Genomic DNA, 24,202 nt, shown 5'->3' with positions numbered 1-24,202 from the left:
CATGTGCATTTAGGGAAGCACCAATACATCTTGATATAGAGGAGGTGCATGCAAGCAGATGAGGAAATTTGGCTAGGATGGAAGAAATTATCTAGTAAAACCAGTGCCCAATAAAAAAACACACAACCCTCCCCAAAGCAACAAAAACAAAGTTTGACAACCCTCCCCTATTTTGGAACACCCAAGCCCCCCCCAGTAAATTGTGAGCTGTCCCTTAAGCAACATATCAAATTGGGATAATGTTGTAGTTTACACCGATAAGTGTAAGAATATTTGCCAGGGCATTTTACGCCCCATTTTCGCCCCAATTTGTCATTTCCAATTACAATCTTGTCTCATGAGATGAAAAATAGATATCCTTGTATTTCCACTTTTCCATGTTTTCCAAACACATATAAAACTTATCATCTATGACTTTCCCCAGAAGTACCACTTCCTCCTGATATGTTATTTTCTAGACACAGTTCCACTTTCTTTCTGTGATTTTCATCACATAACACTTCGAAAGTGTGATAATTATTTCCTGAGGCATTTACATAAATTCACAGTTACCCTATGTCTATATGTATCCCAACTGATAAAAAATATGAAAAATGTTTGTCTACACAAGCTTTTCAGCTATTCAAGAATAACTAGCCTGTGAACTATTAAGGACAGAAACTTCTCCTCATACCAAATGTGACTTCCCTGAGACTTTGGCCACATTCAATTGAGACTGACGTTGGCCACATTCACCATTGCAAGTCGTGATGCAGAGCCAGAGCTATCATCCACTGTGCGCTCGTTAGACTGCGTGAAGCGACCATCTCTGTCATCGGCTAGTGCTCTGCGGTACACCCCCGCTAAGCTCTGCCTGAACCTCGACCCTCTCATGTCCAACCCCATACAGAAGTACAGCAGCGGGTTCACACAACTGTTGAAGTAGGTAAAGGCTGTGGCCACTGTCAGCCCCCCCGTCACCAACTTACTGTTGCTGTTCACCATCTTTGCCAGTAGGAGGCAGTGGTAGGGCGCCCAGCACAGGACAAAAGCACAGACCAGCGATACCAGGATACGGAGTGGGCGTGACTTGCCCAACAGGCGGGTGCGTCGGATGCCTAACCCTGCTAGGATGTAGCAGCAGAGGATGATGAGGAAAGGAAGCAGGAAACCGCATAGGAAGCGCATTAGGTAGAGAGCTAGGTTAGCGCTGTTATCACCTTTCGTTGACTCCTTGACATCTAGCGAGCACCTGCTCAGGTTGTTCTTGCCGAGGTAAACCTGGCGGTAGGCGAAGTGGGGGGCGCTCAAAATGGCCGCCACAGCCCACACGCAGGCGCTCACCAGGCGGGCGGCGCAGATCGTCCTACGCCGTTTGGTAAAGACAGGGTGCCAGACGCAGAGCGTCCGGTCCATGCTGATGACAGCGAGCAGGAACACACTGCAGAACATGTTGGTATACCTGAAGAAGCCGTTGAACTTGCATAAGAAGATGCCGAACGGCCAGTAGTCGAAGAAGAGCTTCTTGGTCAGCGAGAGTACACGGCTCAGGCAGAAGATGAGGTCGGCCACGGCCAGGTTGACCAGCCACACATTGGTGACGGTGGGCTTGAGCTTGAAGCCTGCCACCCAGATGACTACAGAGTTGCCCGTGGTGCCCAGGACAATGGTCAGCGTGAGAAGGACAATGTTTAATTTGTTCATGATGGCATCGATGTCCACCACCTTGGCTTCATCATCTCGGGCGGCTGAGGTGACGAGGGCAAACGGAATGGTGGCGTTTGGTGTCATTCTGTAAAAAAAGGCAACAAGGGTGTGAATATACAGCGGGCTTCCTTCTAGTCTACAGTATACTTAATGGATTTCCTCTAGATGAGTCATATAGTGTAACACTGTTTCCTCTAATGGTAGAACACTTTGTCACAGCCAGCAGCCAGTCAGTTAAAAACTTCTTCGGGATAGGTGTCCTGTCCACGAGACGGTTGAGCTAACGTAGGCTAATGTGATTAGCACGAGATTGTAAGTAACAAGAAACTTTCCCAGGACAGAGACATATCTGATATTGGCAGAAAGCTTAAATTCTTGTTAATCTAACTGCACTGTCCAATTTACAGTAGCTATTACAGTGAAAGAATACCATGCTATTGTTTGAGGAGAGTGCACAATTTTGAACATGCAAAATACATTCTCTTTTATTAGAGAGGAAAAAACACGAAACGAACACTGAATACAAACTAAACAAAAACAACAAACGACCGTGAAGCTAAATGACGTAAGTGCATAGACAAGCAACAAACGTTCAACATAGACAATTACCCACAAACACATGATGCCCATGGCTGCCTTAAATATGGCTCCCAATCAGAGACAAATGAAAGACATCTGTCTCTGATTGAGAACCACTCAGGCAACCATAGACATACCTAGAAACATTCACTGAACACAAACCCATACACTAAACCCAACACCCCCTTTACCATATAACCACCCAAGACGAGACAAAACACAAACATTCCCCATGTCACACCCTGACCTAACTAAAATAATAAAGAAAACAAAGAATACTAAGGCCAGGGCGTGACAGTACCCCCCCCCCAAAGGTGCGGACTCCGGCCGCAAAACCTGACACAGAAAGGGAGGGTCCGGGGTGGGCCTTAATATGGCGGCGGCTCGGGTGCGGGACGTGGCCCCCACTCCACCATTGTCAATACCCGCTTTGGTGGCGCCTCTGGAGCGGCGACCCTTGTAGCAAGTCCCGGACTGAAGACCATCCCAGAGGGCGCCACCGGACGGATGGGTAGCTCCGGACTGAGGGGTAGCTCCGGACTGAGGGACGGCAGCTCCGGACTGAGGGACGGCAGCTCATGGCGGACTGAGGGACGGCAGCTCATGGCGGGCTGAGGGATCTGGCTGCTCATGGCTGGCTGAGGGATCTGGCTGCTCATGGCTGGCTGAGGGATCTGGCTGCTCATGGCTGGCTGAGGGATCTGGCTGCTCATGGCTGGCTGAGGGATCTGGCTGCTCATGGCTGGCTGAGGGATCTGGCTGCTCATGGCTGGCTGAGGAATCTGGCTGCTCCTGGCTGACGGATCTGGCTGCTCCTGGCTGACTGGCTGACGGCTCTGGCTGCTCCTGGCTGACTGGCGGACGGCTCTGGCAGATCCTGGCTGACTGGCGGACGGCTCTGGCAGATCCTGGCTGACTGGCGGACGGCTCTGGCAGATCCTGGCTGACTGGCGGACGGCTCTGGCAGATCCTGGCTGACTGGCGGACGGCTCTGGCAGATCCTGGCTGACTGGCGGACGGCTCTGGCAGATCCTGGCTGACTGGCGGACGGCTCGGGCAGATCCTGGCTGACTGGCGGACGGCTCGGGCAGATCCTGGCTGACTGGCGGACGGCTCGGGCAGATCCTGTCTGTCTGGCGGACGGCTCGGGCTGATCCTGTCTGTCTGGCGGACGGCTCGGGCTGATCCTGTCTGGCGGACGGCTCGGGCTGATCCTGTCTGGCGGACGGCTCGGGCTGATCCTGTCTGGCGGACGGCTCGGGCTGATCCTGTCTGGCGGACGGCTCGGGCTGATCCTGTCTGGCGGACGGCTCTGGCTGATCCTGTCTGGCGGACGGCTCTAGCGGCTCGGGACAGACGGGCAGCTCTGACAGCTCGGGACAGACGGGCAGCTCTGACGGTGCTTGGCAGACCGGCAGCTCAGACGGTGCTTGGCAGACGGGCAGCTCAGACGGTGCTTGGCAGACGGGCAGCTCAGACGGTGCTTGGCAGACGGGCAGCTCAGACGGTGCTTGGCAGACGGGCAGCTCAGACGGTGCTTGGCAGACGGGCAGCTCAGACGGTGCTTGGCAGACGGGCAGCTCAGACGGTGCTTGGCAGACGGGCAGCTCAGACGGTGCTTGGCAGACGGGCAGCTCTGACGGTGCTTGGCAGACGGGCAGCTCTGGCCGGCTGAGGCACACTGTATGCCTGGTGCGTGGTGCCGGAACTGGAGGTACCGGGCTAAGGACACGCACCTTCAGGCTAGTGCGGGGAGAAGGAACAGGGCATACTGGACCCTGGAGACGCACATTAGGCCTAGTGCGTGGTGTCGGCACTGGTGGTACCGGGCTGGGGACACGCATCTCAGGGCTAGTGCGGGGAGCAGCAACAGGACGCACAGGACTCTGGGGACACACAGGAGGCTTGGTGCGTGGCGTAGGCACTGGTGGTAATGGGCTGGAGACACGCACCATAGGGCTAGTGCGTGGAGGAGGAACAGGGCTCTGGAGACGCATAGGAAGCTTGGTGCGTGGTGCCGGAACTGGTGGTACCGGGCTGGAGACACGCACCACAGGGTTAGTGCGTGGAGGAGGAACAGGGCTCTGGAGACGCACAGGAAGCCTGGTGCGTGGTGTAGGCACTGGTGGTACTGGGCTGGGGCGGGGAGGTGGCGCCGGAAATACCGGACCGTGCAGGCGTACTGGCTCCCTTGAGCACTGAGCCTGCCCAACCTTACCTGGTTGTATGCTCCCCGTCGCCCGACCAGTGCGGGGAGGTGGAATAACCCGCACCGGGCTATGTAGGCGAACCGGGGACACCATGCGTAAGGCTGGTGCCATGTATGCCGGCCCGAGGAGACGCACTGGAGACCAGACGCGTTGAGCCGGCTTCATGGCACCTGGCTCAATGCCCAATCTAGCCCTGCCAGTGCGGGGAGGTGGAATAACCCGCACCAGGCTATGAACACGTACAGGAGACACCATGCGCTCTACTGCGTAACACGGTGTCTGCCCGTACTCTCGCTCTCCACGGTAAGTACAGGGATTAGGCGCAGGTCTCCTACCTGACTTCGCCACACTCCCTTTTAGCCCCCCCCCCCCAATAAATTGTTGGGGCTGACTCACAGGCTTCCTACCGGTATCCCTCCTCGCACTACGCCAGAGAATCCCAGGCGGGCTCCGGCATTCTCCCTGGGTCTATCGCCCACCTGTCGATCTCCTCCCACGTAGTGTAGTCCAGTCTTTGCTCCTGTTTCCCTGCTACCTCCTCATACCGCCGCCTCTCGGCTTTAGCTGCCTCCAGCTCTTCACGAGGGCGGCGATATTCTCCAGGTTGAGCCCAAGGTCCCTTTCCATCCAATATCTCCTCCCATGTCCATGAATCCTTTATGCGCTGCTCCCGTTGCTGCTTTACACGCTGCTTGGTCCCGTACTGGTGGGTAATTCTGTCACGATCGTCTATGGGTGAGAGAGAGGACCAAGGCGCAGCGTGTGCAAAATACATTCTCTTTTATTAGAGAGGAAAAAACACGAAACAAACACTGAATACAAACTAAACAAAAACAACAAACGACCGTGAAGCTAAATGACGTAAGTGCATAGACAAGCAACAAACGTTCAACATAGACAATTACCCACAAACACATGATGCCCATGGCTGCCTTAAATATGGCTCCCAATCAGAGACAAATGAAAGACATCTGTCTCTGATTGAGAACCACTCAGGCAACCATAGACATACCTAGAAACATTCACTGAACACAAACCCATACACTAAACCCAACACCCCCTTTACCATATAACCACCCAAGACGAGACAAAACACAAACATTCCCCATGTCACACCCTGACCTAACTAAAATAATAAAGAAAACAAAGAATACTAAGGCCAGGGCGTGACATACACTGCTGCCATATAGTTGCCAAAATCTAAATGGCACCTAGGCTGTAATAATACATTATTTCCTTTCTCTTGCATTTCAAAGATGATGGTACAAAAAAATACAAAATAACGTTTTTTTTCTTTGTATTGTCTTTTACCAGATATATTGTGTTATATTCTCCTACATTCCATGTTCTATTGTGTTATATTCACATTTCCACAATCTTCAAAGTGTTTCCTTTCAAATGGTACCAAGAATATGCATATCCTTGCTTCAGGGCCTGAGCTACAGGCAGTTAGATTTGGGTATGTCTTTTTAGACGAAAACTTTAAAAAAGGGGCTGATCCTTAAGAGATTGTAATATTAGGAGGACTCAGTCACAAATGAACAGAACTCTATAAATTCTTGACTTTTTTGCTGTTTAGGAAGTATTCTGAATCTTCAGATGGGATGTTGCGCCATCTCCCGGGTGGCGCAGTTGCCTAGGGCACTGCTTCGCAGTGCTAGCTGCGCCACCAGAGTCTCTGGGTTCGCGCCCAGGCTGGGCTGGGTTCGCGCCCAGGCTCTGTTGCAACCGGGAGGTCCGTGGGGCGACGCACAATTGGCATAGCGTCGTCCGGGTTAGGGAGGGTTTGGCCGGTAGGGATATCCTTGTCTCAGTATGTAAAAAATGTAATAAAATGTATGCACTCTACTGTAAGTCGCTCTGGATAAGAGCGTCTGCTAAATGACTAAAATGTAAATGTTGTGTACCAGGCATGATGTAATCTATTCATGACAGTCCATTCCTCTGTCTGTGTCTGAGTCATTCTGTGTCTGTGACTGGGAATGCATGTGTGTGTATTTTTGTGAGTATGTGGCGGGGGTCTGGGACTGTGAACTACCCACAGTTTTACCCTTTTTTAAAAACTTTTTCCCAAAGTGCACACCACAGGAGGCTGCTGAGGGGAGAACGGCTCATAATAATGGCTGGAATGGACTAAATGGAATGGTATCAAACACCTGTTTCATGTATTTGACACCATTCCACTCATTCCACTTTGTATTTGACACCATTCCACCGATTCCACTCCAGCCATTACCACGAGCCCCAATTAGGGTGCCACCAACCACCTGTGGTGCATACCCACATAATATACAATTCATCGGATATTGACATACTGTCTGCAATCCCCCTAAAACATATCAGTCCAACAAGGAACGTGTAAGAACATGATTGCCATCCTGATCCTCTTTGCATACAGTATCTCCATTTCCTTTCCAGAGGCATGCATAGACAGGAATCATAAAATGTTTTTGGCTTATGACTCATTTGACCAGTCTCTGTGTCATAGCTGCGAGAAGTAGGGGTGCTGCAACACCCTCTGGTGGTGAGATAGTACATCTGCAGAAGAGGTTACAGCCTTATTCTAAAATGGATTAATTTGGTTTACCTCTGAAAAACATCCCCACAGTATGATGCTGTCACCACCATGCTTCACCGTAGGGATATTATTGGCCAGGTGATGAGCGGTGCCTGGTTTCCTCCAGATGTAAGGCTTGGCATTCAGGCCAAAGAGTTCACTCTTGGTTTCATCAGACCAGTGAGTCTTGTTTCTCATGGTCTGAGTCCTTTAGGCACCCTTTTTAAAAGGACAAAACGAGCTGCTGTCATGTGCCTTTTACAGAGGAGTGGCTTCCGTCTGGCCACTCTACCATAAAGGCCTGACTGGTGTAGTGCTGCAGAGATGGTTGTCCTTCTGGAAAGTTCTCCCATCTCCACAGAGGAACTCTGGACTTATGTCACCAGCCAATTTTTTGTATTGAATAAATTTGCAAAAATATATAAAAAATGTTTTTTTGCCTTGTTATTATCAGATATTTTGTGTAGATTGATGAGAAATAAAAACTATTTAATCCATTTTAGAATAACGCTGTAATGTAACAAAATATTGAAAAACCCAAGGGGTCTGAATATTTTCCGAATGCACTGTATATATATTCCCACGAGTGAGCCAACAGTAAAACAAACATAGTCCTGTTGTCTGGCAACCAATACGCTTCCAGTCTATATAAGGGATGGGGTTTACCTAGGAGCAAGACAATTAGGAATGCGTTATTGTGCAATGAGCCAAGGACTCACTCCACCTCTCGTACGGTTTTGTGTTGCTTCATGAGCAGAGGCTTCTTTGATATGACGCTAATACGATTTGAATCCCCCTAAATTCTTGCGTTGCCATAAAGCTGGCTCTCTGCACTAGGTCAAAGTCAATATTGACAGGGTACATTCATTGTTTGTTCTTTATCAGTTTGAGGATGTATTTCATTCATGTAAATACACCTTACAAAGTAAAATCCTTTCTGCTTCATTTCTTTATTGTCAAGATAAAGAATGATGTCTTATCGTTAGATGTGACTTCATGAGCAATGTGTCTAGCACAGTGGACTGATTGTTCTGGACTTCATTGTATACATGATGAAGATTACATTGTTTTCTTACACCTCCTATTTTATGGCACTGTTTGTGTTACTCCAATATTTATGCTTGCCTGCGTGATTAAATGCTGTTCGCCCCTGCTCGTAAATGTAAAGGAGACTTTGTTTTCAATGACTTACTGTTGCTGGATAAATTAAGTTTCAATGAATGCTGAAAAAAAAACGTCCATATCTAGCCTAGATTTTACTCAATATTTTAATCTACGGTAGTAATGTATATCAGTGGCTAATTATTATCCGTTTTGTTGGCAACTCAATTTGAGCTGGCAAGTGGTGATATTGTAATGGAAAGCAACGGACACAGATAAAGAGTAACATACAGTATCTTCTTTATATAGTCCCCGACGGATGATCTGTATATATTCAGCTAACTATCCACAGAATCTCATCATTTGTCCAGAAGAGGCTATAGCATGCTACAACTACATACGTGGACAGCTTGAGTGGCCAGTGTAGATAGTCAGAACATCTAGAGAATATTCTCTCCTGCATTTGAAAATATCCAAATAAAGTGATTTAAGAATCTAAATGAAAAGTAAAGCCAGAAAACGCTGTATACGGTCGTTGTTATTCATACTGATGATGCTTACCTATGAGCTGAGATGCTTCAGTAGTAGCTGTCCAGCATGTTGAGCTTCAGAGGTTGAACAAAGCGTGGAGGTTCATAGTTCTAAGCTGTGTGTCTTTAGTTTACAGACAATCCTCACGATCTTCTCTGTCTTTCCTGTGTGTGTGTGAGTGTGTCTGTGTGCGTGTGTCTGTGTGTGCATGTCTAAATGATGTGGCCCCCAACCGCAAGTCATTGTGCCGCTTGGGTAGAAAGGCCACAGAAAGTGAACTTCCTGCCTCTCGCTCTCTCTTTCTCACGCTCCATCTCTTTTGCTCCCATCCCCTATCTCCCACCTCCTCTCTCTGCTCACATGGATACAAGGGGCAAGAGTTGGAAGGGGGTGTGCAGTACTGACCATGCCTTACTCGGTCGTTGGACACTCTTCCCTGGAGTCCTAGAGTGTCCACTTCCTGCATGTATTCTCAATTTTTAGCCAACAGACCCAGAGTGAGGTGAATGCCTCAATAAATTAGGACTTTATGATGAACGATGATGAACGATCTTATTAAGTCAAGATAAGGGCTTTTTCATGATGGCATCCCAATCTCAAAGTATCTAAATGCATCATTCAATCACAATTTTTTGTTTTATTGCAGATTTGAGTTAGAGTTAGAGTATATCACTCTTCAAATGTACCAATAGCTGTCTTACTGATGCATGTACTGCACGACTGTGTACAGAGCTTTATAAAAGCTATCTGCAGGATGCCTCAGGCCCCTGATAGTTTTGGTGGCTCCTACATGGGGATGTTGCATTCTGGCGGCAGACTGTGTCAAGTCATCACGTTGTGCCTTATTACAATAGAGAAGTCAGAGATGTCCTGTCACAGAATGTTGCAACCAATTGTAAATGTTCTAATGTTCCATCAACTGTAGCAAACATCCTCTTTATTCTGATGTTTGTCATTGGTTCAGCATTAAGCATTAAGCAAACTGGGTTTGGATATCCCTTTATTTCCCAATGCATATAAAAGAAAAGACAGCTTCTTGCTTTGATTGGACACCCTGTGCCATTTTGGATATATCTGTGATCTCAATATCCATGATCTCTATTACTCAGTCACTTTTTCATAATTTAATCTAAAAGACACGTTTAGAGTATCTCAGAAGCATTGCACAATGAACACAGTGTTTTTCTGTCTCTATGTTTATTTGAAGTGTATTGTTACTGTGGAAGGCACCTCAACAACATCACAGATGGGTCTGTGGTTTTATTGCTTTCACCATTTTTCTGCTGAAAGGTCAGTTTCTTCCTGATTTGTCCTCTGAACTGGTACACTTACTGACAATTTTACTGACATTTTACTGATAACATGTTGTTTAATTATAAATGTGATTATTTCACAGCTAATCATCTTTAATATCACCTACATTTTTTTTTAAACTTCAAGATTACTTCAAGATTACTGTCTCAGTTTAGCTTGGCACTAAATAAGCAGCCTATTTGGCATTGATAAATATAATCTTAGCGACTGTTCAAACAATAAATCAAAGAAGATCAGTGGCGATTTTAGCATGTACATCTTGGTGGGGCAAACTTAACGTTACTATTTCTTTGTATGCATGCCAGCAAAGCCAGCAAAGCCACTACACAACACAACACTAAACAATACATGACTTGCACTATAACAGTGACAAACAATGCCCACAAACTGTTAGGGCCTACATAAAGCTGTCCCAACAGCAGAGCTTTCTTTTCAGCACCATGAAGTGAATCCTTACCACTGCTACACCTGGCTTTCAGCGAAGCCTTGTCTGGCAGCGAAACAGTTCATTCAGCCTCATTTATTGTCTTTTTAAAAAACATTGCTGATATGGCTGACAACTGTGGTTTCCACTGACAATTGAGTTGTACAAACTATGGCATAAGGGAACAATGAGCGGATAAGAGGCAATCCGTAATTTCGATTAAGACATTAACGAGCGAGCTAATACGGACGTGGTCAATATAACTATTTGTTCAGCACTTTTGAAATGTAGAGGCGACAGAATTCAGAACATGGGCCGTTCTTACAATATACTCTCTGTACACCAAGTCAGAACAGTAGGATAAATAAAGGGGACATATAAGCAGACAATGAAAGCTCTTACAATATTCGATGATGACGTTTCTCTAAAACAGGCTATAGGCTAAATGTGTACCACCAAGTCAGAACAGTAGGCTAAGTTATGAAGGGGAAAGGGACCACATTATTAGGGTGAGGCACATGGGCTTTAGCCCATAGCTTACTACACAACATACACTTAGTATTACTTTCTAAACTACAGTATACACATCTCCCTGGTGTAACGGATGTGAAATGGCTAGCTAGTTAGCGGGTACGCGCTAGTAGCGTTTCAATCAGTTACGTCACTTGCTCTGAAACCTAGAAGTAGTGTTGCCCCTTGCTCTGCAAGGGCCGTGGCTTTTGTGGAGCGATGGGTAACGACGCTTCGTGGGTGACTGTTGTTGATGTGTGCAGAGGGTCCCTGGTTCGCGCCCGGGTATGGGCGAGGGGACGGTCTAAAGTTCTACTGTTACACTGGCATATTACATAATTTATGCAGCAGCATACAATACATTTTTGGACACACCGTGTTGTGCTGTGCTCACCTGAACAGGAATGTTGCGCGGCAGTCCTTCTTGTGGGCAAATTTTGTAATGAAACTTTGTCATCAAAGTCTGGCATCCTCTGGATTTATGGTGCTTTCAAGACAACTGGGAACTCTGAAAAAAAACAAGGTTGAATGATGACGTCAGTGATCTTCAGGTCGGAGCTCTAGAATGAGGCCTGAGTTCTCGACTTGGAATTCCGAGTTGGATGACCATTCTAAACTTTTTTTCCCAGTCTGAGCTTGTTTTTTTCGGAGTTCTCAGTTGCCTTGAACTCACTGTAGTCTGAGATTTCCCAGTTCTGAGTTTCCAGCTGTTTTGACCACGGCAGAAGTCATGCTGGAATAACAGCATGGCCAATGTATTCAACCTTTTCTGGCCCATGATGTTGCGTGTGAATGTCTATCCTTTTAAGCTTGGAAAAGAGACCCTTAAACACAGACTTAGACCACACACCTTCACCACCGAATAGCAGGTAGTGGAAGAAAAATAGTGATCACTTTGCAACACTTGCAGTTAGCCACTGATTCCTTCCAAACCACTCATTGCTGAATTTGCAATTTCCAACTTGTTGTGTAATGTTTATGTCCAATGGCCGATGAGCACTGATACGTTTTATCTATCATTTCTAGTCATATGACAAGGATTGAAAAGGATTTGCCGACGTGATTCATGACGATGACTGCTTGTCTAGCTTGCTAGCTAAGATTTTGAAAGTATGATGTGGACAATCAAAGCTACGGTAAATATAACATGATTTGACGTCATTTTATCTGTGGCCAATGACCTTGAGCCTTCTTGGATGGGCACTTCTAATGTAAATCTATGACAGTACTCAAGGGGGCTTGAACTATCTAGCTCTCCCTGTAGATTTTGTGGTGACGCAGTGTCCCCATGAGTGACAGAACACTGAGCCAATCAAGGCGCAACTAGAGAAGATTACCAACCCCTACGCTCAGTATTTTCCACTGGCTGCCTCTCCTCCACAGAGAGCACTGAGCTAGGCTGAAACACCTGCATTTTGGAGATGCCTTACTCAAGAGAACATGTTTGTATGCAGCTTTATTAACTCAATAATCATTTTTAAATATAATATTAATGCCAAAATAGCATGCAAAACAGGCAACATTACATATTTGTTGCTAAACAGGTGGGGCTTAAAACAGGAGAGGCACTGACAAAAAATGATGACATTGTATGTTTAGCTGATATGGGAGCCAATACATTGAAGCAGCAAATCAAATTGAGATAATGTTGTAGGTTACACCGGGAAGTATTTGCCATTTAATATTATTTCATTAGACATCCAATTATTTCAAAAGGCTAGCTAGCTTGCAGTGTTCAGCCAACTTGCTAGCAAGGGAAGACAACAAGACAAGAGAGACTCTTCTTTTGCTTTCACAACAAATGAGAAGTGTCGTGGTAATTTCCTGTATTACTCAATAAAGAGAGAGAGAGAGCCAACCACACACATGTCAGAGTTATATTATAATGTACATCTTTAATATATATATATAAGCTTCACCAAAGCCCTTTTTTGACTCTCAGATCAATTCAGTATCTATAAATGAATTCTTTGAGAGTGCTTACAAAACAATTCTTAGTTTCATTTATAGCCAAGATACACCCCTCTCAACTTACAAAGAATCCTTTACCCGAAAGAGGAGTATAGACAGCATCAGCTATAAATCATCGTTCAGTTTGGTCTCCCAAGACAAGGTTTCAATCTCATGCTTGGTACTTCACTGTCTACCAAAACCTTACCTCATCCAATGGCATATATCAATTGTCATTTGAGATACTCCCATCTCAAATACACCCCCTCCTGGATAAGCTCAGAAAAGACAGTGAGCCTCTTAGGTCATATACTAGATCAAGATAAGGGCAACCTCAGAGGGGAAATACAATGGTTCCAAACACTGCCAAACTCCTTCCCCTATGAGAAAAGTAGGGAGTGACTGGCGTACAGACATTGTATGAGATAACTAACTGGTTCCCCATTAATAACACCATCCCGTCACATGGTTTAAGATTATAGTTACAGACACATTCATAAGAAAACAACGTTCCATTCTGTCCTCCTCCCCTTCTGATATTCTACATAGCACCACATGGTTTAACAGATACATTGACTTATGAAGACAAGCCTGACCTCTCCCCTCTCTGGCCCCAAGTTACTAAGCCCTATCACAGAAGGGGAAAATGCACTGCCAATCCTATAGTCCAAAGGGCCCCATTCTAATGACAAGTATCTCACAAGCATATGATGAAAATAACATCTTATCTATCTATGTTACTTAGCTAAATCTGATTCTGCCACGACAGAAGACACCAAGAAAACCTCTGTCGCCCCCTTGTGAATGTTGACCAGTGAAAAAGCAACTATAGAGGATGTGTGTTGCTGGAATAGAGGCAAAGAAAAACCTAACTTGTGTACTTACATACACAGCAGCACCATTCACCCCACTGGCTTCAAACCATTTTATTATTTCACATGTTGCTCAATTCAAGACCTTTTGACTCCTGACAAATCAAATGAATCAGACATACAGTAGGAGTTCCCTCTTCCTATAGGTCAACATGTTGGTTGAAGAATGCGATATCCGTTGGCATGGTACTTTCTCAACAATGGCAATTGGTCAATTTGTTTTACACACATTGATTAAAAAAATTATTTTACATTGATAAAGGGCAGAGCATCAAAAAGATGAGAAGAAGGCTGGCTGGTCTGTCTGTTTGTTCCCATCCATTTATGTTCCTTTCCTCCATTGTCCTGAGGGGGATTTCTGTTTCTCTGCATCCTGGGCGTTTAGGCCTTTCATGAATGACAACGCTAGCTACACAGTTTCAGACAATACAGGAAAACAGTTTTGATTCTCATTGAGAATTTTTATCAAAAGATAAATAGATGTCAGCTGAATTGTCTCTTTCATACTTTATATTTTAGTACAAGAGTCCTGAAAAATATAATCAGAGAGAGGAGAAGAAGAGAGAGAGAGAGAAAGAGAGACAGGGAAGGGGAGAGAGAGAGAGAGAAAGAGAAAGAGAAAGAGAAACAGGGAAGGAGGGAGAGAGAGAGAGTCATAAAGTGAATTGAATTCATTTTTCTTCCACTGTGAGTGTGGTGTCTGACATTGCATATTAAGTGGAAACATGACCACACGGTTTTATCTGATCTGGCAACCACAGAGCTTAAGCTAAGCCTCTGTGTTCACCTCTGATACAGTTAGTCTGAAGGAGAGACCAGTCATATGACTGAGACATGATAGAGACAGTCTGACTAGGAGGAGCAATGTGGTGACTAAAAGAGAAACAAGCGACCACCACACTTCCTCAAGTCAAGTTGTCCAGATCACATCCTCTTCTTCTGACTCCCCTCTACCTCTCTTTCTATTTTCTCTCAACTCTTTATTTTCCCCTCTTTAAATCAATGAGAGTGAATGAGGTGTCAGCAATATGGAAAATTCACCGGTGGCACATAAGGATGCTGCCCTGTAGTAGACGTTGATTCCAAATGGAAAAGCTGAAATGTAAAATGGGAATAAATATCCTTGTTTTTCCACTGTTGAAACATGACACTTATTAAAACATAGCATGACTGAAGTCATCTATGACTTTCCCCAAAAGTTGTACCACTTCCCCTGATATGTTATTTTATATTTCCTTGGCACAGTTCCACTTTCTTTCTGGGATTTTCGTCACATAACACTTAGAAAATGTGAAACTGATTTATTGAGAATGTATGTAAATTCACAGTTACCCTATGTCTATATGTATCCCAAATTATATTAATTATATTAATTATGAAAAATGTTTGTCTACACAAGTTGGGAAAGCCTATTTAGTGTTAACTAGCCTGTGAGCTAATAAGGACTGAAACCACTCCTCATACCAAATGTGACTTCCCTCAGACGTGGGCCACATTCACTTGAGACTGAGTGCAGGTTGTGACGCAGAGCCAGATCTATTATCCACTGTTCGCTCGTTGGGCTGCGTGTTTCGACCATCTCTGTCATTGGCTAGTGCTCTCCGGTACACCCCCTCTAATGTCTGCCTGAACCTCGACCCTCTCATGTCCAACCCCATACAGAAGTACAGCAGCGGGTTCACGCAACTGTTGAAGTAGGTAAAGGCTGTGGCCACTGTCAGCCCCCCCGTCACCAACGTACTGTTGCTGTTCACCATCTTTGCCAGTAGGAGGCAGTGGTAGGGCGCCCAGCACAGGACAAAAGCACAGACCAGCGATACCAGGATACGGAGTGGGCGTGACTTGCCCAACAGGCGGGTACGTCGGATGCCTAGCCCTGCCAGGATGTAGCAGCAGAGGATGATGAGGAAAGGAAGCAGGAAACCGCATAGGAAGCGCATTAGGGAGAGCGCAAGCTTAGCGCTGTTATCGCCTTTTGGCTCATTCTCCTCCAGAGAGCACTTGCTCAGGTTGTTCTTGCCGAGGTAAACCTGGCGGTAGGCGAAGTGGGGGGCGCTCAAAATGGCCGCCACAGCCCACACGCAGGCGCTCACCAGGCGGGCGGCGCAGATCGTCCTACGCCGTTTGGTAAAGACAGGGTGCCAGACGCAGAGCGTCCGGTCCATGCTGATGACAGCGAGCAGGAACACACTGCAGAACATGTTGGTATACCTGAAGAAGCCGTTGAACTTGCATAAGAAGATGCCGAACGGCCAGTAGTCGAAGAAGAGCTTCTTGGTCAGCGAGAGTACACGGCTCAGGCAGAAGATGAGGTCGGCCACGGCCAGGTTGACCAGCCACACATTGGTGACGGTGGGCTTGAGCTTGAAGCCTGCCACCCAGATGACTACAGAGTTGCCCGTGGTGCCCAGGACAATGGTCAGCGTGAGAAGGACAATGTTTAATTTGTTCATGATGGCATCGATGTCCACCACCTTGGCTTCGTCATCTCGGGCGGCTGAGGTGACGAGGGCAAACGGAATGGTGGCGTTTGGTGTCATTCTGTAAAAAAAGGCAACAAGGGTGTGAATATACAGCGGGCTTCCTTCTAGTCTACAGTATACTTAATGGATTTCCTCTAGATGAGTCATATAGTGTAACACTGTTTCCTCTAATGGTAGAACACTTTGTCACAGCCAGCAGCCAGTCAGTTAAAAACTTCTTCGGGATAGGTGTCCTGTCCACGAGACGGTTGAGCTAACGTAGGCTAATGTGATTAGCACGAGATTGTAAGTAACAAGAAAATTTCCCAGGACAGAGACATATCTGATATTGGCAGAAAGCTTAAATTCTTGTTAATCTAACTGCACTGTCCAATTTACAGTAGCTATTACAGTGAAAGAATACCATGCTATTGTTTGAGGAGAGTGCACAATTTTGAACATGAAAAGTTATTAATAAACAAATTAGGTACATTTGGGCAGTCTTGATACAACATTTTGAACAGAAATGCAATGGTTCCTTGGATCAGTCTAAAACTTTGCACATACACTGTCACGATCGTCTATGGGTGAGAGAGAGGACCAAGGCGCAGCGTGTGCAAAATACATTCTCTTTTATTAGAGAGGAAAAAACACGAAACGAACACTGAATACAAACTAAACAAAAACAACAAACGACCGTGAAGCTAAATGACGTAAGTGCATAGACAAGCAACAAACGTTCAACATAGACAATTACCCACAAACACATGATGCCCATGGCTGCCTTAAATATGGCTCCCAATCAGAGACAAATGAAAGACATCTGTCTCTGATTGAGAACCACTCAGGCAACCATAGACATACCTAGAAACATTCACTGAACACAAACCCATACACTAAACCCAACACCCCCTTTACCATATAACCACCCAAGACGAGACAAAACACAAACATTCCCCATGTCACACCCTGACCTAACTAAAATAATAAAGAAAACAAAGAATACTAAGGCCAGGGCGTGACAGTACCCCCCCCCCCAAAGGTGCGGACTCCGGCCGCAAAACCTGACACAGAAAGGGAGGGTCCGGGGTGGGCCTTAATATGGCGGCGGCTCGGGTGCGGGACGTGGCCCCCACTCCACCATTGTCAATACCCGCTTTGGTGGCGCCTCTGGAGCGGCGACCCTTGTAGCAAGTCCCGGACTGAAGACCATCCCAGAGGGCGCCACCGGACGGATGGGTAGCTCCGGACTGAGGGGTAGCTCCGGACTGAGGGACGGCAGCTCCGGACTGAGGGACGGCAGCTCATGGCGGACTGAGGGACGGCAGCTCATGGCGGGCTGAGGGATCTGGCTGCTCATGGCTGGCTGAGGGATCTGGCTGCTCATGGCTGGCTGAGGGATCTGGCTGCTCATGGCTGGCTGAGGGATCTGGCTGCTCATGGCTGGCTGAGGGATCTGGCTGCTCATGGCTGGCTGAGGGATCTGGCTGCTCATGGCTGGCTGAGGGATCTGGCTGCTCCTGGCTGACGGATCTGGCTGCTCCTGGCTGACTGGCTGACGGCTCTGGCTGCTCCTGGCTGACTGGCGGACGGCTCTGGCAGATCCTGGCTGACTGGCGGACGGCTCTGGCAGATCCTGGCTGACTGGCGGACGGCTCTGGCAGATCCTGGCTGACTGGCGGACGGCTCTGGCAGATCCTGGCTGACTGGCGGACGGCTCTGGCAGATCCTGGCTGACTGGCGGACGGCTCGGGCAGATCCTGGCTGACTGGCGGACGGCTCGGGCAGATCCTGGCTGACTGGCGGACGGCTCGGGCAGATCCTGTCTGTCTGGCGGACGGCTCGGGCTGATCCTGTCTGTCTGGCGGACGGCTCGGGCTGATCCTGTCTGGCGGACGGCTCGGGCTGATCCTGTCTGGCGGACGGCTCGGGCTGATCCTGTCTGGCGGACGGCTCGGGCTGATCCTGTCTGGCGGACGGCTCGGGCTGATCCTGTCTGGCGGACGGCTCGGGCTGATCCTGTCTGGCGGACGGCTCTGGCTGATCCTGTCTGGCGGACGGCTCTAGCGGCTCGGGACAGACGGGCAGCTCTGACAGCTCGGGACAGACGGGCAGCTCTGACGGTGCTTGGCAGACCGGCAGCTCAGACGGTGCTTGGCAGACGGGCAGCTCAGACGGTGCTTGGCAGACGGGCAGCTCAGACGGTGCTTGGCAGACGGGCAGCTCAGACGGTGCTTGGCAGACGGGCAGCTCAGACGGTGCTTGGCAGACGGGCAGCTCAGACGGTGCTTGGCAGACGGGCAGCTCAGACGGTGCTTGGCAGACGGGCAGCTCAGACGGTGCTTGGCAGACGGGCAGCTCTGACGGTGCTTGGCAGACGGGCAGCTCTGGCCGGCTGAGGCACACTGTATGCCTGGTGCGTGGAGCCGGAACTGGAGGTACCGGGCTAAGGACACGCACCTTCAGGCTAGTGCGGGGAGAAGGAACAGGGCATACTGGACCCTGGAGACGCACATTAGGCCTAGTGCGTGGTGTCGGCACTGGTGGTACCGGGCTGGGGACACGCATCTCAGGGCTAGTGCGGGGAGCAGCAACAGGACGCACAGGACTCTGGGGACACACAGGAGGCTTGGTGCGTGGCGTAGGCACTGGTGGTAATGGGCTGGAGACACGCACCATAGGGCTAGTGCGTGGAGGAGGAACAGGGCTCTGGAGACGCATAGGAAGCTTGGTGCGTGGTGCCGGAACTGGTGGTACCGGGCTGGAGACACGCACCACAGGGTTAGTGCGTGGAGGAGGAACAGGGCTCTGGAGACTCACAGGAAGCCTGGTGCGTGGTGTAGGCACTGGTGGTACTGGGCTGGGGCGGGGAGGTGGCGCCGGAAATACCGGACCGTGCAGGCGTACTGGCTCCCTTGAGCACTGAGCCTGCCCAACCTTACCTGGTTGTATGCTCCCCGTCGCCGACCAGTGCGGGGAGGTGGAATAACCCGCACCGGGCTATGTAGGCGAACCGGGGACACCATGCGTAAGGCTGGTGCCATGTATGCCGGCCCGAGGAGACGCACTGGAGACCAGACGCGTTGAGCCGGCTTCATGGCACCTGGCTCAATGCCCAATCTAGCCCTGCCAGTGCGGGGAGGTGGAATAACCCGCACCAGGCTATGAACACGTACAGGAGACACCATGCGCTCTACTGCGTAACACGGTGTCTGCCCGTACTCTCGCTCTCCACGGTAAGTACAGGGATTAGGCGCAGGTCTCCTACCTGACTTCGCCACACTCCCTTTTAGCCCCCCCCCCCCCCCCCCCCCCCCCCCCCCCCCAATAAATTGTTGGGGCTGACTCACAGGCTTCCTACCGGTATCCCTCCTCGCACTACGCCAGAGAATCCCAGGCGGGCTCCGGCATTCTCCCTGGGTCTATCGCCCACCTGTCGATCTCCTCCCACGTAGTGTAGTCCAGTCTTTGCTCCTGTTTCCCTGCTACCTCCTCATACCGCCGCCTCTCGGCTTTAGCTGCCTCCAGCTCTTCACGAGGGCGGCGATATTCTCCAGGTTGAGCCCAAGGTCCCTTTCCATCCAATATCTCCTCCCATGTCCATGAATCCTTTATGCGCTGCTCCCGTTGCTGCTTTACACGCTGCTTGGTCCCGTACTGGTGGGTAATTCTGTCACGATCGTCTATGGGTGAGAGAGAGGACCAAGGCGCAGCGTGTGCAAAATACATTCTCTTTTATTAGAGAGGAAAAAACACGAAACGAACACTGAATACAAACTAAACAAAAACAACAAACGACCGTGAAGCTAAATGACGTAAGTGCATAGACAAGCAACAAACGTTCAACATAGACAATTACCCACAAACACATGATGCCCATGGCTGCCTTAAATATGGCTCCCAATCAGAGACAAATGAAAGACATCTGTCTCTGATTGAGAACCACTCAGGCAACCATAGACATACCTAGAAACATTCACTGAACACAAACCCATACACTAAACCCAACACCCCCTTTACCATATAACCACCCAAGACGAGACAAAACACAAACATTCCCCATGTCACACCCTGACCTAACTAAAATAATAAAGAAAACAAAGAATACTAAGGCCAGGGCGTGACATACACTGCTGCCATATAGTTGCCAAAATCTAAATGGCACCTAGGCTGTAATAATACATTATTTCCTTTCTCTTGCATTTCAAAGATGATGGTACAAAAAAATACAAAATAACGTTTTTTTTTCTTTGTATTGTCTTTTACCAGATATATTGTGTTATATTCTCCTACATTCCATGTTCTATTGTGTTATATTCACATTTCCACAATCTTCAAAGTGTTTCCTTTCAAATGGTACCAAGAATATGCATATCCTTGCTTCAGGGCCTGAGCTACAGGCAGTTAGATTTGGGTATGTCTTTTTAGACGAAAACTTTAAAAAAGGGGCTGATCCTTAAGAGATTGTAATATTAGGAGGACTCAGTCACAAATGAACAGAACTCTATAAATTCTTGACTTTTTTGCTGTTTAGGAAGTATTCTGAATCTTCAGATGGGATGTTGCGCCATCTCCCGGGTGGCGCAGTTGCCTAGGGCACTGCTTCGCAGTGCTAGCTGCGCCACCAGAGTCTCTGGGTTCGCGCCCAGGCTGGGCTGGGTTCGCGCCCAGGCTCTGTTGCAACCGGGAGGTCCGTGGGGCGACGCACAATTGGCATAGCGTCGTCCGGGTTAGGGAGGGTTTGGCCGGTAGGGATATCCTTGTCTCAGTATGTAAAAAATGTAATAAAATGTATGCACTCTACTGTAAGTCGCTCTGGATAAGAGCGTCTGCTAAATGACTAAAATGTAAATGTTGTGTACCAGGCATGATGTAATCTATTCATGACAGTCCATTCCTCTGTCTGTGTCTGAGTCATTCTGTGTCTGTGACTGGGAATGCATGTGTGTGTATTTTTGTGAGTATGTGGCGGGGGTCTGGGACTGTGAACTACCCACAGTTTTACCCTTTTTTAAAAACTTTTTCCCAAAGTGCACACCACAGGAGGCTGCTGAGGGGAGAACGGCTCATAATAATGGCTGGAATGGACTAAATGGAATGGTATCAAACACCTGTTTCATGTATTTGACACCATTCCACTCATTCCACTTTGTATTTGACACCATTCCACCGATTCCACTCCAGCCATTACCACGAGCCCCAATTAGGGTGCCACCAACCACCTGTGGTGCATACCCACATAATATACAATTCATCGGATATTGACATACTGTCTGCAATCCCCCTAAAACATATCAGTCCAACAAGGAACGTGTAAGAACATGATTGCCATCCTGATCCTCTTTGCATACAGTATCTCCATTTCCTTTCCAGAGGCATGCATAGACAGGAATCATAAAATGTTTTTGGCTTATGACTCATTTGACCAGTCTCTGTGTCATAGCTGCGAGAAGTAGGGGTGCTGCAACACCCTCTGGTGGTGAGATAGTACATCTGCAGAAGAGGTTACAGCCTTATTCTAAAATGGATTAATTTGGTTAACCTCTGAAAAACATCCCCACAGTATGATGCTGTCACCACCATGCTTCACCGTAGGGATATTATTGGCCAGGTGATGAGCGGTGCCTGGTTTCCTCCAGATGTGACGCTTGGCATTCAGGCCAAAGAGTTCACTCTTGGTTTCATCAGACCAGTGAGTCTTGTTTCTCATGGTCTGAGAGTCCTTTAGGCACCCTTTTTAAAAGGACAAAGCGAGCTGCTGTCATGTGCCTTTTACAGAGGAGTGGCTTCCGTCTGGCCACTCTACCATAAAGGCCTGACTGGTGTAGTGCTGCAGAGATGGTTGTCCTTCTGGAAAGTTCTCCCATCTCCACAGAGGAACTCTGGACTTATGTCACCAGCCAATTTTTTGTATTGAATAAATTTGCAAAAATATATAAAAAATGTTTTTTTGCCTTGTTATTATCAGATATTTTGTGTAGATTGATGAGAAATAAAAACTATTTAATCCATTTTAGAATAAGGCTGTAATGTAACAAAATATTGAAAAACCCAAGGGGTCTGAATATTTTCCGAATGCACTGTATATATATTCCCACGAGTGAGCCAACAGTAAAACAAACATAGTCCTGTTGTCTGGCAACCAATAAGCTTCCAGTCTATATAAGGGATGGGGTTTACCTAGGAGCAAGACAATTAGGAATGTGTTATTGTGCAATGAGCCAAGGACTCACTCCACCTCTCGTACGGTTTTGTGTTGCTTCATGAGCAGAGGCTTCTTTGATATGACGCTAATACGATTTGAATCCCCCTAAATTCTTGCGTTGCCATAAAGCTGGCTCTCTGCACTAGGTCAAAGTCAATATTGACAGGGTACATTCATTGTTTGTTCTTTATCAGTTTGAGGATGTATTTCATTCATGTAAATACACCTTACAAAGTAAAATCCTTTCTGCTTCATTTCTTTATTGTCAAGATAAAGAATGATGTCTTATCGTTAGATGTGACTTCATGAGCAATGTGTCTAGCACAGTGGACTGATTGTTCTGGACTTCATTGTATACATGATGAAGATTACATTGTTTTCTTACACCTCCTATTTTATGGCACTGTTTGTGTTACTCCAATATTTATGCTTGCCTGCGTGATTAAATGCTGTTCGCCCCTGCTCGTAAATGTAAAGGAGACTTTGTTTTCAATGACTTACTGTTGCTGGATAAATTAAGTTTCAATGAATGCTGAAAAAAAACGTCCATATCTAGCCTAGATTTTACTCAATATTTTAATCTACGGTAGTAATGTATATCAGTGGCTAATTATTATCCGTTTTGTTGGCAACTCAATTTGAGCTGGCAAGTGGTGATATTGCAATGGAAAGCAACGGACACAGATAAAGAGTAACATACAGTATCTTCTTTATATAGTCCCCGACGGATGATCTGTATATATTCAGCTAACTATCCATAGAATCTCATCATTTGTCCAGAAGAGGCTATAGCATGCTACAACTACATACGTGGACAGCTTGAGTGGCCAGTGTAGATAGTCAGAACATCTAGAGAATATTCTCTCCTGCATTTGAAAATATCCAAATAAAGTGATTTAAGAATCTAAATGAAAAGTAAAGCCAGAAAACGCTGTATACGGTCGTTGTTATTCATACTGATGATGCTTACCTATGAGCTGAGATGCTTCAGTAGTAGCTGTCCAGCATGTTGAGCTTCAGAGGTTGAACAAAAGCGTGGAGGTTCATAGTTCTAAGCTGTGTGTCTTTAGTTTACAGACAATCCTCACGATCTTCTCTGTCTTTCCTGTGTGTGTGTGAGTGTGTGTGAGTGTGTCTGTGTGTCTCAGTGATGTGAACGCCAGCCATAAGTCATTGTGTCACTTGGGTGAAGTGGCCAGAGAAAAGTAATCAGATCTCTCGCTCTCTCTTTCTCATGTTCCATCTCTCCCGCTCCCATCCCCTTTCCCATCCCCTCTCTCCGCTCACATAGATAGGGGGTGTGGAAGGGGGTGTGTACTACTGCCCATGCCTTACTCGGTTGTTAGACGCTCTTCCCTCTTCAACTGGAGTCCTAGAGTGTCCACTTCCTGCCTGTATTCTCTATGTTCAGCCAACAGACACACCCAGAATGAGGCGAATGCGCCCAAAATCAATAGTAATTAGTAATAAATTATGACTTTATGATTAGTTAGAGTATCTCACTTTCCAAATGTACCAATAGCTGTCTTACTGATGCATGTACTGCACGACTGTGTACAGAGCTTTATTAAAGCTATCTGCAGGATGCCTCAGGCCCCTGATAGTTTTGGTGGCTCCTACATGGGGATGTTGCACTCTGGCGGCAGACTGTGTCAAGTCATCACGTTGTGCCTTATTACAATAGAGAAGTCAGAGATGTCCTGTCACAGAATGTTGCAACCAATTGTAAATGTTCTAATGTTCCATCAACTGTAGCAAACATCCTCTTTATTCTGATGTTTGTCATTGGTTCAGCATTAAG

General features: G+C 47.2%; 2 protein-coding genes across 2 annotated transcripts; both read right to left on the bottom strand.

The window, feature by feature from the left end:
* Positions 1 to 299: 299 nt before the first annotated feature.
* LOC120022353 (C3a anaphylatoxin chemotactic receptor-like) lies at positions 300 to 1,770 on the bottom strand. Its single transcript, XM_038966246.1, has one exon. It carries the CDS (start codon positions 1,768 to 1,770, stop codon positions 706 to 708), a length of 1,065 nt encoding a protein of 354 aa, XP_038822174.1. The 3' UTR covers positions 300 to 705.
* Positions 1,771 to 15,230: 13,460 nt separating this feature from the next.
* LOC120022352 (C3a anaphylatoxin chemotactic receptor-like) lies at positions 15,231 to 16,274 on the bottom strand. The gene has a single exon (XM_038966245.1). It carries the CDS (start codon positions 16,272 to 16,274, stop codon positions 15,231 to 15,233), a length of 1,044 nt encoding a protein of 347 aa, XP_038822173.1.
* Between the last annotated feature and the right edge of the window lie 7,928 nt (positions 16,275 to 24,202).

Source organism: Salvelinus namaycush, chromosome 27 (genome assembly GCF_016432855.1).
Source record: "Salvelinus namaycush isolate Seneca chromosome 27, SaNama_1.0, whole genome shotgun sequence".
Classification (NCBI taxonomy): Eukaryota; Metazoa; Chordata; class Actinopteri; order Salmoniformes; family Salmonidae; genus Salvelinus; species Salvelinus namaycush.
This window is presented reverse-complemented; position numbering and strand designations above follow the sequence as displayed.

Excerpts from the sequence above, each read along its gene's own strand:
- LOC120022353 (XM_038966246.1), bottom strand. The coding sequence starts at position 1,770 with ATGACACCAAACGCCACCATTCCGTTTGCCCTCGTCACCTCAGCCGCC.
- LOC120022352 (XM_038966245.1), bottom strand. The coding sequence starts at position 16,274 with ATGACACCAAACGCCACCATTCCGTTTGCCCTCGTCACCTCAGCCGCC.